Genomic DNA, 16,623 nt, shown 5'->3' with positions numbered 1-16,623 from the left:
GGTGTATAAAAATAACCCTTCACAACAGGTAACATCTGGTGACATTGTAAAGGTTTATAAAAATAACTATGCACAACATGTAACAACTGGTGACATTGTAAAGGTTTATAAAATAATTATTCACAACAGGTAACATCTGGTGATATTGTGAAGGTTTATAAAAATAACTATTCACAACAGGTAACATTGTAAAGGTGTATAAAAATAACTATGCACAACATGTAACAACTGGTGACATTGTAAAGGTTTATAAAAATAACCATTCACAACATGTAACATCTGGTGACATTGTAAAGGTTGGTGACATTGTAAAGGTTTATAAAAATAACTATCCACAACATGTAACAACTAGTGAGATTGTAAAGGTTTATAAAAATAACTATCCACAACATGTAACAACTAGTGAGATTGTAAAGGTTTATAAAATAATAATTCACAACAGGTAACATCTGGTGACATTGTAAAGGTTTATAAAAATATCCTTTTAGCAAGATCACCCTGCAATAAATTATAACACAGCATTATGAGAGGCATCAGGAGCTGATCCCAAGTGTATAGCTGGAAGCTGTTGATGTATGTACAGTATTGGTAAAGTGCACATGAATGCATTTTATAATAATAATGCATCCAATGTCAACCCTGTGTAGAGCTGAGAAATGTGGTTGTTTCTCAGCAGCAGTAATGTCCAATGGTGCCAGCTTAACACATTGGTGCAGTTTCCCAGACAGGGCTTAGTCAGGGGTGCCCAAACTCAGTCCTGGAGGGTCGGTGTCCTGCAGAGTTTAGCTCTAACTTGCATCAGAGCACCTGCCAGTAAGTTTCTAGTATGCTTAGTAGGACATTAATTGGCTGCTTCAGGTGTGTTTGATTAGGGTTAGAGCTAAACTTTGCAGGACACAGTTTGGAAACCCTTTGTTTAGATCAGGGGTGACCCACCCTGTTCCTGGAGATCTACCCTCCTGCATATTTTAGTTCTAACCCAGCTTTAACAAACACACCTGACTATAATTTTAAGGTTGCCCTGAAATGCTTGATTGGCAGGTTCAGGTGTGTTTGATTGGGGTTGGAGCTGAACTCTGCAGGACAGTAGATCTCAAGACACAGGTTTGGTCACCAATGGTTTAGATTAAACCAGGACTGGGCACTTATATTAGGAAATTTTAGTTTTTACAAACAAACCTTACAAAAACAAGACTGGTGTGCATCTTGAAACAAAACAATGGCACTGATATGTTGAGATGTGTCAGTACAAGGTGTTTTCTTAATTACAGTAGCTCAAACATGCATTTTAGCCCTGGAACAGTATAAGCCCTGTCTGGAAAACCGCCACATTGTTTTACCATAACAGATATGGGTTGTTTTGTGATTTTGAAGTGTAGACAGATGGATCATCCTATTGTATTTCTGCATCACAGTTAAGGTGCATGTGGATGGTATCACCCTCACAAGTTGTCCACTGCATCACTTCACATCAATGCAGCTGTGAAAATAATAACCATAAACAAACATATTTTACATTTGTACTTAAAATAAGCTTACATTATGAGAATAAACAATGGCACCCATACTTAAACAGAATAGGGTTTGAGAGAGATACATTAAAAACGAGACCGTAGTACACACATCCTTTAACTCCAGTGTTATTATGACGTTTAATAGGTCATTAATGAATAACTGTCATTTGAAATGTCGACAACTTACAGGAATAACTGTAAGATTCTAATGTACTAATATCTAACGTTACTATCGTAAACAGGAAAATATATAGGTGAGCAATGAAACTCATGCAAGATTTGTTGCATTTTGTTAACTACTCGTTACTGATCATAAGTGTAATCATAGAACGGACTTCACAAATCTAACATTAGGCTAACAACACATAGCTAACGTTAGCGAGCTTACCTGAAACGGTCGACTTTAATTCAGCCCCTGGCGTGACTTCTTAACATGTGTCGTAGCCGAACCATTTCTCGGGAAAAGGATGTTCGTCAGTCGGCTTCCCGTCCATTAAAATTGGTACGAACAAACATGAAGGCGCTTGGATGAGCAACTTTAATAACGCCTTTAGCCGCCGTATCTCTATGCGGGCAGAAGAGAAGACAGAATGACAACATCTCGTCCTGACGTCTCGCGTGGTTCTGTGTAACTTGGACAACTTAAAGTTACGCCCCCTGCTAAAAGTTACGCCCCTTAACGGCACGCCCCTCTCTTGCGGTCCGCAGACAGACCCATCTCGCTATTTTTATTGTATATAAATGTAAATACACTTTTTGTAATATTCCTGATAAATTAGCATACGACTTTGTAAAGAACATTAATGTGTCCATGGTGGAAATTAATATCGAAAAGTATTTCCTGTAACCAGGTGAAACAATCAAGTTAAATCTGAAAAGACTTTTAATTTGGCGGGTGTTTTCTCATATTTCCAGCAGAGCGGAAGCAGACTCACCCGGAGCCACACACATTAACACAACTAGTAGAAATCTGCAATGAGTTTTGAGTGGCCCTGGCAGTATAATTTTCCTCCGTTTTTCACGTAAGTAAATAGATTTCCTCTACAGTGTCATTTCTTCAGATGGGAAAATGAGGGTCAGTATCCATAACACTGTCCGTGTTATCTAAAGTGTAAAATGTAATGTCGTGAATGAAGCTACTGTTTGCCGTCCAGATACTCCGTTCAGGAAAAAATCCGGTTTTATGCATTTAAACAACTATAACGCAAGAAATAGATTAACCGTATTGGTTTTCATGTATGATACAGTACTGTGGCCTGTCTGTCATTCCAGCCATCAAACGCTGAAGCAGGTGAAGGAAGCTATGACTAGCAGAATATTTTAAAAATGTTTGCAGTGTCATGTATTTATTAAATTATTTACTAAAAACTAGTTTGCACCGCTTGGAAAGCCTGCATTTATTTTCAATTGTGATTTGCAATTATTGCAATTTGTAATTATTGAAGATACAAATGTATCTACTTTAGCAAGTGAAATGGTCTCTCTCTCTCTCTCTCTACAGATTACAACCAAATGCTGAGACAAGACAGAAGCAGTTGGCAGCATGGTGTTCACTTGTTCTGTCATACTGTCGCCATCGAAAGCTCTACACACTGGACGTGCTTGAGGCGCAGGAAAGCCCTTTGTTTAACAACAAGAAAACAGAGAGTATCCTTTGATGCCATGTTGTACAGAGTCTTTGTTTGTTTTTGTATTTTAATTGAATGTTGTCACAGCTAGGCCCATTTTACACCCTGTACGCATATTTGTCTCAATGGCACATTTAGGCCATTGTGGTGTTATCATGTTGAGTGCTATTTTTATTTTCTGGCTACGTTTTTCCATAACTTGTGCTGTTCAGGAAAACTTTCAGTTGAAGCCATACTAGTAGTTTTTGAAGAACTAAAAAAGAAAGGTGCGCTTATCTATTGTATTGTCAAGTGTATTGTGTACACTTGTAGCATACACAATGGTTGTGTACAAGTGTAGTGTATTGTCAAGAAAATACCTTTTTTGAAAATTTAAGAGAAAAATTGGTGTTTTAAAATGCTGTGCTCTTTGTTTCTATCATAGGGAACCTAGAATGGTTAGACAAGAATAAAACACGTTGTCTTATAATGTGGAGGAGACCAGAGGAGTGGGGCAAACTCATTTATCAATGGGTGAGAATTTCTTCAGCAGTTTAGAGAATTTTTATTTACAGCATAAACTTAAATTACATACATTTTGTTTTAAAAGTGCTAAAGTGCTTCATTTAATAAATCCAGATGACATGCATAGAATATCACAAATGAAAACCACATGTACCAGGTATTTTGGTGCACTGGCATAAGTGTCTGGTTTAACTAAAACATACTTTTCTTCCCAATGTTACTCTTAGGTTTCAAAAAATGGCATGGTTAACTCAGTGTTTACACTTTATGAACTCGCTAATGGGGATGACACTGAAAAAGAAGGTATGAAAGCACTTACAGTTCAGTTGTTTACATCTTTTGGCCAATAGGTGGTGCTATCCCTAAATCTTTGTGCGTTGGTTGTGTTATGTACTGCCAATGGCCCAAAAAGAAAAGAAACAATAATTTGATGTTATCCCCAATACTTTTGATGACTTTATGTTGTGTGTGTCTCCAGAAAGTTTTGCACAAGCAGTGACATGACAATAGACTTATGTGAAACACATTTTTATGACCCCCAGTAAGTACCAAGGTCAAACTTTAGTAGATCCCCTTCTCTAGTCATGCATATGATGAACCATACCATTTTGCCTAAGAATTTGTAATTCCATTGACATGACAGAATGTTTAAATGATGTTTAAAAGTCTCCAGCCCAGGAATTTTGGAAACCATTGAGATTGTTTTCCCATAAGAAAATTAAAGAGGTTTAGTCTAAAGTATTTGAAAGTTATAATCCATTTTATATTTTTTTCACATGCGTTTCATGTTTAATCCAACCCTCAGCTCCACTAATAAATATTATAAATGTATGTTTTTATAAGAGGTTAATCTTGTAATATACCCAAGTATGTTATATTGTGTCATGAAATAAAATAAAAAATGAAAAGAAGCAAAAGACCAAACTCTTGGTATTTTAATAATAGGCTTACAACTTTATCACTGCATGCGGAAAACCTTGCCGATTGGTCTGCGCAGCACCGCATGAACTTGAACACACCTATTGTCTTTATATCCCTTCCTTGACCATGTGACCAAACCCAACTTGACACAATCAAACCGACCCAAGACCACCATTAACCCCCACTGTACTGGACAAACAACTCTGCCAATGGTCTTTGATCACCTTATTATTCTCTGTTTATAACATTATCTTTCAGAGTTTCATGGATTGGAGGATTGGATGTTGCTACGTTCACTTCAGGCCCTACAGGCTGAAGGGAAGGCAGAAATGATAACCATGGATGATGGAAAAGGTGTCAAGTTTTTTTGAATTAGGCTTTCTCAATTCAGACTTTGGGAGGGGATGTTGGGATACTGTCAGGCCAGCATGTTGTTTCCTCACAATCCACTGGGATGTGAGGACACTCATATAAGACACTCCACTGCTTAACTCAAAGTGATAAGTTGCTATTTTGCAAATGAGCCCAAACAAAATATAAAGATCTTCCATTTTGGAACATGTATAAATTGGTGGTTTTACACCTGACAAAACTGGAGGTGATTTATGAGCCCAGTGATGAAACCAAGATAGGATATTTGCATTATGCATAAGAAATTTGAAATATCAGACTAAATCCATGGCATAATAGAAACTTTTCTTAAATCTTATTTTTGTGTACAGAAGTTTTTATTTCACTCCTTTTATTGCTGTATATCCTGAAGAATTCTTGATTTACTTGAACATTTCTTCTGTGTAGAGCTACAAAGCCAAAAGACAGTAATAATCTCAGACATGGCTTTTGTGAGACCTACAATGCTTCCTGGTAAAGATACAATTTTCTTGAGTTAATATCTTGTTTCTGATAGCAGTGGAATTTATATCAATGTTTTGCTAAAATTTTCTTCGCGTTCACTCATTTTCCCTGGTTGTCACTGTATCTTACCACACTGTATCTTTTGTACCATTATAATACTGCAAAAATAAATGAGGGAGACATTTTTGGTTCTCTCCTGCAAACCATGAAAGTGTTTTTCATTTATTTGATTGAAGAGCAATAGCCCCTAAGTGCAGAACACTTCATTAAAGTAATATGTGGATGGCTCTTATGTTTAGGATTTCTTAAAACTGTCCTCCACCATTCAAAAAATATACTGTTATAAATAACAACAAGACACTTTTTGGTTATTATTAACCCTCAAGAGTTCCTTTAAAAAACTTCCTTAAGTGTTCCTAAGGCCACAAAATGACACCTTCACAAAAACTGCTCTAAAATATCATACTTCAATATTTTTTTCATTTTAAATGAAGCAGTCTTTTAGAACTACTTCTGCCTGAAACATAGATATCAAATATTAATTAAATTTGTGGAATTTTTAACCCTTTATATGCCTGTTTGCTTACATTAGCCCATGTTTTTTTACAGAAAAAAACAAAAAAACTAAATATTTTCCAAAAAATACATTTGAACCACCATGTGATTATTATTATTATTATACCCTGAGATGGGTCAAAGATTGGTAGCAACATTGATTTTCATGCATTCTTATTTTTTGAACACGGTCAGATTTTATAAAAAACTTCCTTAAGTGTTCCTAAGGCCACAAAATGACACCTTCCCAAAAATTGCTCTAAAATATCATATGTCAATATTTTTTCCACTTTAAATGATTCGGTCTTTTAGAACTACTTCTGCCTGAAACATACATATGAAATATTAATATAATTTGTGGAAATTTTTTACCCTTTACATGCCAGTTTGTTTACATTAACCCATGTTTTTTAACAGAAAAAACAAAAAAACTAAATATTTTCCCCCCAAAAAACATTTGAACTACCATTTGATTATAATTATTATTAGACCCTAGGATGGGTCAAAGATTGGTAGCAACATTGATTTTGATGCATTGTTATTTTTTGAAAAGGGTCAGAATTTATACAAAACTCACACTTCCTAAGGCCAAAATGATCCTAAGGCCAAAATGACACCTTCCCAAAAACTGCTCTAAAAATATCATACATCAATAATTTTTTCCACTTTAAACTATTAAATGTTTTAACACTACTTCTTCCTGAAACATGTATGTGAAATATTAATACAAATTTTGGAAATTTTAACCCTTTAAATGACAATATGTTAACATTAATCGAACCACAGTGTTTGGCTGAAGTCGTGAAACCTTTTGTGGGACATCGTAGCCCAGATAGTGACCTGTCCTGATTTCTCACTCCAGAGACTTAGGGCTGATTCATTTTTTATCTGTAAACACTGGCCAGAATGAGAAGCCCCACATAAGCCTGCAGTTTCTCTGTCTGAAGATCTCTCCAATCTATGACTGTCTCCCATGTAGGTTTGTCATGGCCCCAATATGCTGCAGGATTTCATGCATCAGCATCAATGAAAAGCTTGAAGTCAGGGCACTGATTCGGGCAGTGGCATAGTGTGTGAGCCCTGGGATCAAATCTCTGGCTGCTGGGAAGTAGCGGAGCATCTCCATGTTTGTGGGAGACCAGAAGATTTTTCCATATTTGACGTCCATCCTGCCGCCACTTCATCCATCTCCTCTCCGCTCTCACCTTCTGACAAGTCTTCTGAAGATCCCTCTAATGAATTAGACTCCAGCTGGTCTTCTTCCACCTCTGAGGCCTCCGTGTCGACCTCAGAATCCTCGGAGGAAGATGAGGAGCCATCCTCGCTCTTGAAGTGCATGATTATTTCAGGAGCCTTATGTGTGCTGTAATGCCTTGCCATTTTCACTACTTCTGCTATACTGTTCATACTTATAACAGTGTACTTGCATAAACAACATGAGCGAGAAACAAAATGAACATTGATTTTGTTTTGGTTCTGGCCTCTCATCGTTTTTATTACTGAATTAGTTTATAACGCAGAATGTGCCCTTCAAAAGGGAGAAGAATTTGGATATGTTGAATATGCCCCCTGCCCCACTCAATACCGACTCCACCCCGACATCACCACCACCCCCTTACCACTCAGACACACTTATATTACACACACACCAATTTTCAACATTAAAGGTTTATCTTTTCAACAGCTATGCGGTCCGCAGAAAACAGCAAAAATTGTGACATTTTGATGAATGCATGAAATGGTAAAAAGTAGCGCCACCTGGTGGACAAGTATAAAAATTAAAACTTCAAGGCCAGTAGTTTAAAATTATATATTGACATAAAGGTTTGTATTAGTTTAAGTTAAGATAAATGGGGGGTCAAAAATGGTAGTTATAATGGTTGTCAATGGGGCAGTTTTTGTCCTTAGGAACACATTAGTCGGTTTTTGCGTAGCTTAGCCATTTTAAGCTAATTTAAAAAACTGAAACCAAAATTCTAAAATGTATCAAAAATTATTAACCTTTGGCAAGTTTGGGCAATATTCAACCATCACAGTCAAGATGGTTTAAAAATCAAAATCAAAATGGCACAAAATGTCCCTAGGAACTCTTAAGGGTTAAATACTTAAGACATTAATAAATAATGTGAACCACATCATGGTTACTTTAACCCACCCTTGTGAAGCTGAGATAAACTAGCTTTATTTATTTAACAAATGTGTCTTAAGTGATTCCTAAAGTTGCCCAAGTTTGCTTATATTTCATGTGCTTTTATGAATATCTTCTTGCCATAAGTAATAACTGGGCCCTACAGAGAACCTCCTTTCTGAAGCCAATAATCATAGTTTTTTTATTTATATTTTTAGATGTTGAAAGTTGGTTTTGAAGGCCATAAAAATATGACACAATAAAAGTCATTGTGAATATATTTAGAATTAGACTGTATGCAACAGTCATGGCTGTCATAGCTCATATTTACAGCATGTCAGATTTTTGTTTGTGAAATGTAAATAGGTTTTCTGTATGTGGGTGTTTGTAGTTGCATCGTCTCTTAGAAATATTCTTGAAAATTATTAATCTCAGAGAATTTAACTACTCCACAATGCATATGCAAATTAAATTAGGCTATGGATTTTTCTCGGGATGCATGTATTGGAATTCAAAATGCATTTTCAATGGTTTTCATAGTTGTACAAGAACAACCACCATGATGAAGGCAATTCAAGAGTTTAATTGCTCTTCAATTTGATATCCGCTTTCCATTTAATGCATACACTAATTTGTACAAACAGGGCTGTAAAATACAGTGCTACACATAAAAGTAAATAAGCACACACATTTAACACTGTAGTTTAGACCCTCTATTCTAGATATCTGGAAAGGCATCATTAAATTGAAGAGAAATTATATATATTATTTTCCTTCAAGTTAGACATTATAGATAACTTAAATTAACATAGCCAATCACAGATATTAAAAAAGATTATTATTACTACCGATATTTTTTGATAGTAATGAACATCTGTACTAGTAACAATGTCATTTTTCATTTAAAATTAGCACTTTTTCTAGTAAAACTTTATATATTTTTGATATATAAAACTTGATATGCATCTTTGGAATTTTTAACAAAGAAATTAATTATAGATATACTGTGCCAAAGGCTTAGGCCACCGTGCTACTGTTAGATTTGTTGTTTTTGCAATTGTACAGTGATCATATCTAATTATTTCTCAGTCTCTTTATTATAAAACAAACAGAAAATACAGGAAATGTGTATATTAAAAACAGTATAAAAGTATAGGCTGAGGTGTCAAGTATTTAGGGTAAACTCCCCTTTCCACTTGAGCAACAGCAGGAAACTGCAGGATCTCTTAAACATAAATGAAATGAAATCCTAATTTATAATTCTAATCGAATGGCTTCAGGACTTCAGTCTCTTCAAAAAAGATCAATATGTGTTTCGTGTCAAGAGAGGTCATGACTGATGCCTGAAGAACACATTTGGTTCTGAAAATTGTCTTTTTTTTATTTTGTGTATTTTCTGTATTTTCTGTTTATATCTTAAAAAAGAGTGAAAATATGGATGGACATTAAAACTTTGCTAAAACAACAAAGCTGGTGATGGTGGCCTAAGACTTTTGCACAGTACTGTATGTAGATGTTACTAATTTCTAATTTCATTTGTGAAAATGCCATTTCCAGTATGATTTTTTTTTTCAAGACAATGGCCTACTTTACATTACATTTTATTATAGAGGTAATATATTTCCTGTTATAAAAAGTAGCATTTTTATTATTAATGATTCTAGCGCTAATATCAAGGATTAGTATTTTTACTAGTGAACAGTCTGTGTGCAGGTAGTGCCACAACCAACTTTGCTTAGAGGGCAAGCCAGTTATTCCTAAATACTGCAAAATGATAAAATTAAAGGGGGATTTTTAATGGGTACTGTGACCAGGATGTCTTGATGATAAGCACTTACTATACGAAAGGAAGCCTGCTGAAACCCAATGCCGCGGGACCCAGGTGAAGGGGGGCGGAGCCAACGACATTCACTCACTGTCAAGAGAGCAGAAGCACGAGCGCCACTGTAGATCAACAGAATGTGTGAAAGCTTGTGCAAATGCAACGTTCTGTTTAAACTCTGGACTATTTGCAGACTCTTCTGAATAAGGTAAAAGTTAAAAGTTTACTAGTTTGTTTTGTCTTCCACTTTATATTGTCGATATAATGTAGATGCTAAATTAACCGCGAAAAAAGCGTGTATTTTGTTTTGATGCAGTTATTATTAATTATGTATTTAATGAGAATACTATTAATTATTAATTGGTATTATTAATCATTTGCGCGCATTTCAAAAGCTATTTAGTAATAAAAACCGATCTAGATCAGTGTGGTCGCGAGGCATAATGAACTTTGGTGCACATGCTTAATGCGGGTTTATTACTCTTTCCATTCAGCTTGTGATGCATTGATCAGTCCTCATCATGTCACAAACCACAATTGAAATCCCTGGACGTGGTTTTCCAGGTTTACCTGTTGAATTAGAGGACGACTGTCTCACAAGAGTGCCAATGCTGCGGACTCCCTCTCTGAGCGCGAGGAGAAACTCATACGTGCTTCATAAACTCAGTGTGGATATTGCCCCACAAATATACAACGAGACACTCTCCAAGGCGCTTTCATGGTCTGCTGAAAACATATTAATATCAGACACAAGAACAGAAGAGGATAAAACAGAACCCCCATCTCCAAATTCTCCATCTCCTATCTCCAGCCCAGAGTCTTCTACCCCCAACCCCAATTCATCACCTCCAGAAGACTGGAGAAGCTCTGTCGAGACTCCCCTGTCCCCGGCTGCTGCCCAGGATGGCAGTTCAGATTCAGACAATGAGGTGTCCAAGGTCGTGCAAGTGGTGCAACGTCGTCCGTTTGTAAGCAGACTGGAACAGGATGAAAAAGAGGACATTGAGACCAAAGCTGTGGCTACCTCGCCAGATGGAAGGTATCTCAAATTCAACATTGAAATAGGGAGAGGGTCATTCAAGACGGTCTACAAGGGTCTGGACACCGAGACCACGGTGGAGGTGGCATGGTGCGAGTTACAGGTAAGGTCTCTTTGCTAAACTAATTTAAAAGTTATATGGCAATGCTCTGTTTAAGTAGATATGCCTCCTTGCAATCATATTGGTGGTTTATAAAGACCTTCAAACAAAGTTATATAAAGGAAAACTATTCATTTAATAGTGATTTATTACACTAATAAACTGTTAGCATCAGGTTTTACAATTATGCATTTGGCAGATGCTTTTATTCATTCCAAACCTACTTAAAGTGCAATAAAAAAATCAGTTCACTGGATTCAAACCCATGACCTGTAACAGGACATTTTGACGTGTATGCTTTTAATAAAGCAAAGAAAGGACATACAGTACTGTGTATGCTAAAAATATTGTGCAAATAGTTTACTTAAATTGCCATGCAGATAATATAATTTAACAACATGTCAAAAAGTGTGGACGTGCTCTTTGCCCGATTCCGTTCGGGTCCAGTCAGGCTATACATTTTTATCTATGATCGGTCACGGGTCATCAGGTGCCAAAACTAAACAGGAACACTAGCACTCTACGTGCAAATAAGCACAGCCACAGTAAGTTGTATCCACAGTTAGATGTCAGTAACCTTATGCTGTTTTAAATAAAAGCCATATAGCTAGATTTGTGAAATCACTTATGCAGGTTTGCTAACTCCCTCCTGTTGTGTTTCTCTCTAACCTCAAGCAGTTCTCTATTTAGCCAGTCACTCTTGCATACCACCTCGTCCACACTTAAAAGTGTTAATGCTCACGTTCCACATGTCTCTGTGCTCATTAGGAGAGGTGACACCAGGGGGTTGCTCATACCCTCATGTATAGGCACTAGTTGTTAACCCCCAATCGTAGTCCCCCAGAGGACAATTGTGTTGCTCTTTCATAGCTCAGGAGGTTAGGAATTCCCTCTTAAATGAAAACATGTTTGAATGTTTCTCCTGCAGTTTCTTATGAGGAATACAAAATGAAACAAATAAGACAATTGTTATCTGCAGTAGTAGATGTGTGGATAGTGGAAAATGTTGATTTTGGAAAACAAGTTAAAATCCATGACCTTTGCAGAATTTGGTACTAGTTTGTCAATTCTGAGCCCAGTTTGAAACAATGTTAAGATCTCTCTTGAGATTTCTGAAACTTGAGAAGAGAAACGCTGTGTTTTCTCAGGAGTCAAATGCGAGAATCCGGAACATAAATAGAGGTCTTCTTTCGCTCACCATTTAATCTTATTGATGCGTAAAGATGTTAAACATAATTTTTAATTTGTGCTCTGTCAGAAAAATGGTCAAAAGCTGTCAATGAGGCTGCATTACCCAAAGTACATCTTTGTACCTAATGAGTTCTAATGTTGGTGCCAAAGAGTGCATATTGAAACTAGGGGTGGACCGATAAATTGGCAGATGATGCTTGCTATGCTTCTCAATGAACTATGGTGAAAGGAGGCTACATCGTGCAGAAACTCAATATGGGCCGCAGAAGAAGAACCATTACACACGCATCTCCAGGAAATGGCTTAAGCATATATTTATATTGCTGTTCTTCAAACATTTTCAAGTATTTTTATGATGATAAAGAATATGTATAATGATTATGTTTGACGAGTATTGCTTTTTCAAATGCATGTTATAAACGACTCAAACTAACTAAACTAGTGATTTCAGATTATAAGGACTTACTACTGATCAAAAGGTGTAGTACACAAAATAGCTGTGCATAATATTGGCAGTGCGATTCTGAATTGTTATCGGCCAGGTATTATTTATTGCCGCATCCCTAATTGAAACCTTTTTAAAGGGTACTGTCCCAGTGACAGCTTGCATTTCAGCGATGTTATCAGAATTTATGCTTTGAACCATTTAATTTTGTGATGGCTTTTGGAAAACATGTTTTGTTTTGATAGGACAGATAGAACTTAACTGAGTCTGCATATTTTTGGGATGTCACCTCTATCCTACATGAGGTGTTTAGAAGTGTAAACAAACACAGGCATGAAACGCACGTCAGGTGGATGGTCGCCACTGTTCCTGTCTAACATTACGTTGTCCTATGATGTGAGTTTCGCAGGGTGAAGTGAGGTGAGGAATCATTAAGCTATTAAACCCAGCCTTAATATTGACGTAACAGGCGTATAGCAGGGAAAGGGCAGATAAACTCAGGACATGTTCATATGCAGGTGACTTAATTCAATTGATAAGTTGTAAGATGCTCCCACAGGGCTCCAGACTGCCTCCAAATGGTGGCATTTTGCCCCTAAAATTTGAGAGTGTGCCACTGAATTTTACATCCAGTCGCACATGTGCAACCAGTAAATTTGACCTTTTTTTCCAAAAGTGCACAATAAAATGTGTCACTGAATTTGAAACAGCACATTGTACTTTCTGCATCTATCATTAAAGTATTTATTAGTAATACAGTGGAAATTAGTAGAGATGTGGATATTTGGTTAGCATGTTGATTTACGGTGTGTGCCCCTACATTTTCTGGTTGCGCCCCTAAAATATTCAGTTGGGGGCCACTGTGCTCCTAGTGAAAAAAGTTGGTCTGGAGCCCTGTCCCAATATCAGAGGTTCAGTTGCAACAAACCCCTCAATGATTGGATTACAGTAGATGACTTAAAATGTTTTTTTTTTAAAGGCATCACACAACTGCCCATTTTGTAAAAGGATTACATACATACCTAATGACTCAAGTATACACATCAGACTGTCAAGGAATTAGTTTGTTAAGTGTTTTTTTGTCCTTAAATAAATGAAAAACCTTTTAACAATTGCACAACAATTACTGCTTAGTGGGTTTTGTTGCCTTTCACATTAAAAAATTCTCATGCAAATAACGATTAAAATATTTTCATAAGTTTGTTGTGTGGCTGTATTACGTTTATTTGATGTAAATAATAATTAAAATGTTTTCATAAGAAACCTTAATGTATATGAACTTGATTTGTAAGTGTTCTTTGGGGTTGGACCTTGCTTGCGTTTCTTGGGTCCGATTTCAAAGCCCCCAAACCCTTTCAGCGGTGAGGGTGGACGCAGCGATGTCCTCTGCTGGCGTCTGTGTAGAGGCAGATCCACCTCCCGTTACATGGCGTGCCCGATTTATGCTGGCAACGATGGGGATGCCAGCTGATGAGACAAATGTGGCTATTTCCTCTCACGCCTGTTTAACCTACGCTGATTTGGGCGGGTTTCTCCTATCCCCATACAAAACAACTTCTCTGTCTTTGACTGCTCAAAGACATGGCATGCGCCTGGTAAATCCATCATAATAATAGCAACCCGCCATGGAACTTGCGCCCTTGCGTTTAAAGGGAATGTTGGATAGCGTTCTGATTGGTTTATTTGACGTTACACCCAAACCACACCTATGAATAATGAACCTACTTCAGACCAACCCCTTATTGAGTTATTTCTCCCGCCGGGAAAATAGCAACAGCGCCCAAGATCCGCCCACAAAGTCACTTGCGCATTGCGCTTCGCACTTGCGTTTCAGATCGTTAAAATAGGGCCCCATGTCTGCTGTTTTCATTCATCCTGGCAGCACTGCTTGTCACAATGGGATTATCATGATCTTGAGCTAAATGTGAGCCGCTGGTTGTCTTACCTGTTCAGTTCTCCTCATTTGAAACTGCACATATTCCAAACAATACCACCAAAACTATTTTATCCTTTATCATTAATGGGATTGAGTGTCAGCTTGGCTTGATAATGGATATTTGAACTGAGCTCTCACAAGTATACCTTAACTTTATCAAAACTAAACATTTTGAAGAAAACATGAGTGGTGCCCATTCAAAAGTAACTGGCAATATTGATGGGATTGCAATGTGGATGCTTGACAGAGCAGAACACTGATAAGCGCATAGTATCGGGCCTAAGGTGTTCTTGTGATTTGTAACTTTTTGCATTTATTTACATTTACTTAAGTGAAAAACACAGCCTGTACTTTATGTATCTGCAGAGCATTGAATTAGTAGGGCAAAAAGTAATGGGTTCAAACCCAGGAATCACATTCTAATAAAAAGGTATACCTTGTAATGCATGCACTTTAAGTGAGTTTGGATAAAAACATCTGCCAAATGTGTTAATGTTAATTTATATGTCTAGATAATGACTAATTAGGTTGCATCTTCAGTTTAAGTCTATATAATTTTATTTTTTCATTTATCATTGAAACTATAGATAATACTTATGGTGAAGGACTTTGTCCATGTCCCCAACCCTGAATGTGAGCAATAGTATTAGCGATAATTGCATTAGTACCACTGAAAATGTATTGATGCTCTGTGATGCTGTTAAGTAATAAAAACATTTTTAAAAGGAAATAATTTGGGTATTTATTAGTTATGATATAAGAGAATACAATCTAAACACAGCAGATATGTACATATGAGTTGAATTCCAGATAAAAGATGTGTCCATATTGTCCAAACTAATGCAGTTAGGCTACCATACAGTTATCCAGCAGTAGTGTTCTCCATAGAGCTTTTCTGAATTTGTGCAAATTTTTGAATGAATAAAGGCAAAAAAAAAATCAATAATGAAAAAGAAAAAATTGCATAACAATTAATAAACAAGCTAATAAGAAAACCATAATAGCCCTATTGAAAAGATCACCTCTGACAAGCATGTATTTCCGTGGACCACCATTGTTGATTACCAGAGAAAAATATATAAATAAAAAATAGTATAAAGACAGATCTAATATTTAACAATTTGGAGTTTGTGGCAACACATCTCTTTATTCTGTCTGGACCGCTGTAAATTTCCAGCGAAGTCTTGTGTGTAGTTAGCAGCAAGTACTTGGGCCTTTACTCCATGTACTTCCTGTGGCTTGTCTGGTTTGTGATGTAGGTAATGAGCCATCCTGTGCTAGTAAACCAATAGTGCTGCAGTTTGCAGTGGAATTTTCCTCTGTATTACTCACAGATGTACAGTGTGATGTGTTAACCTGTTAGTTTTTAGGCAGAGTATTTGGCACGCACACTAGTGTATAATTTTCTTGATGTTAAAATAGTTTCTCATATCTCAGCTTACCATGACCTACTGTATAATCACTGTGTAGGTTTATTTTTCACAAAAGTATAAACACACTCAAAAAAACATTGCTTTGTATATTGCATTCTAACCAGCCTGACACAGCAAAACTGGCTGTTGAAAGAATAATTCACCCAAAAATAAAACTTTTAATCAACTTACCCTCCTACCACCAGCTGAACATGAACACAGATTTTTATATAAAAAAAAAAATGCAGTCACACATTCATATATAGAATCCAACATGTTAAAGCTCCAAAAAGCACATGCATCCAACAGAAAAGAAATTCAGTTGACTCTTAAATGTCTTCTGAAGTAAAACAAGAGTGTTTGAGGAAAAAAATAATATTTTGAGCGTATTTAGCTAAATTAAACCCAAAATGCAACGAATGCATATCATTTGTTGGGGACATAGTTCACCCAAAAAAGTCATATTGAGGATTTGCTTACCAAATATATTTATATTATTGTCTGAACAGTTTAAGCCACACATTTCAATGTCTATAATGCAGTGTGATACAATGTGTATGAAATTTCAGTGGT

The 16,623-nt window shown here is 36.5% G+C and overlaps 2 protein-coding genes across 5 annotated transcripts in view; both read left to right on the top strand.

Moving 5' to 3' along the window:
• The first annotated feature begins 2,409 nt into the window (after nucleotides 1-2,409).
• On the top strand, nucleotides 2,410-5,633 carry vps25 (vacuolar protein sorting 25 homolog). The gene is made up of 6 exons (XM_065257561.2): nucleotides 2,410-2,536; nucleotides 3,016-3,161; nucleotides 3,355-3,408; nucleotides 3,567-3,655; nucleotides 3,874-3,949; nucleotides 4,826-5,633. Exons 1-6 carry the CDS (start codon nucleotides 2,490-2,492, stop codon nucleotides 4,936-4,938), a joined length of 525 nt encoding a protein of 174 aa, XP_065113633.1. The 5' UTR covers nucleotides 2,410-2,489; the 3' UTR covers nucleotides 4,939-5,633.
• A 4,400-nt stretch (nucleotides 5,634-10,033) lies between these two features.
• Nucleotides 10,034-16,623, top strand: part of wnk4a (WNK lysine deficient protein kinase 4a) — a 67,405-nt gene continuing 60,815 nt past the window's right edge. For all 4 annotated transcript variants that reach the window (XM_073815891.1, XM_073815889.1, XM_065253433.2 and 1 more), the window contains exons 1-2: nucleotides 10,034-10,135; nucleotides 10,422-11,069. In XM_073815891.1, coding sequence (XP_073671992.1) covers nucleotides 10,449-11,069 — 621 coding nt within the window. In that variant the 5' untranslated portion in view covers nucleotides 10,034-10,135; nucleotides 10,422-10,448. The remainder of the gene's footprint in view (nucleotides 10,136-10,421; nucleotides 11,070-16,623) is intronic.

Source organism: Paramisgurnus dabryanus, chromosome 1 (assembly GCF_030506205.2).
Source record: "Paramisgurnus dabryanus chromosome 1, PD_genome_1.1, whole genome shotgun sequence".
Lineage (NCBI taxonomy): Eukaryota > Metazoa > Chordata > Actinopteri > Cypriniformes > Cobitidae > Paramisgurnus > Paramisgurnus dabryanus.
The sequence above is the reverse complement of the archived record's forward strand: the minus strand, read 5'-3'. Positions and strand labels throughout refer to the sequence as shown.

Excerpts from the sequence above, each read along its gene's own strand:
- vps25 (XM_065257561.2), top strand. The coding sequence starts at position 2,490 with ATGAGTTTTGAGTGGCCCTGGCAGTATAATTTTCCTCCGTTTTTCAC. Across the intron at positions 2,537-3,015 it reads AATTTTCCTCCGTTTTTCAC|ATTACAACCAAATGCTGAGA; the intron begins GTAAGTAAATAG and ends CTCTCTCTACAG. Across the intron at positions 3,162-3,354 it reads TAACAACAAGAAAACAGAGA|GAAAACTTTCAGTTGAAGCC; the intron begins GTATCCTTTGAT and ends TGTGCTGTTCAG.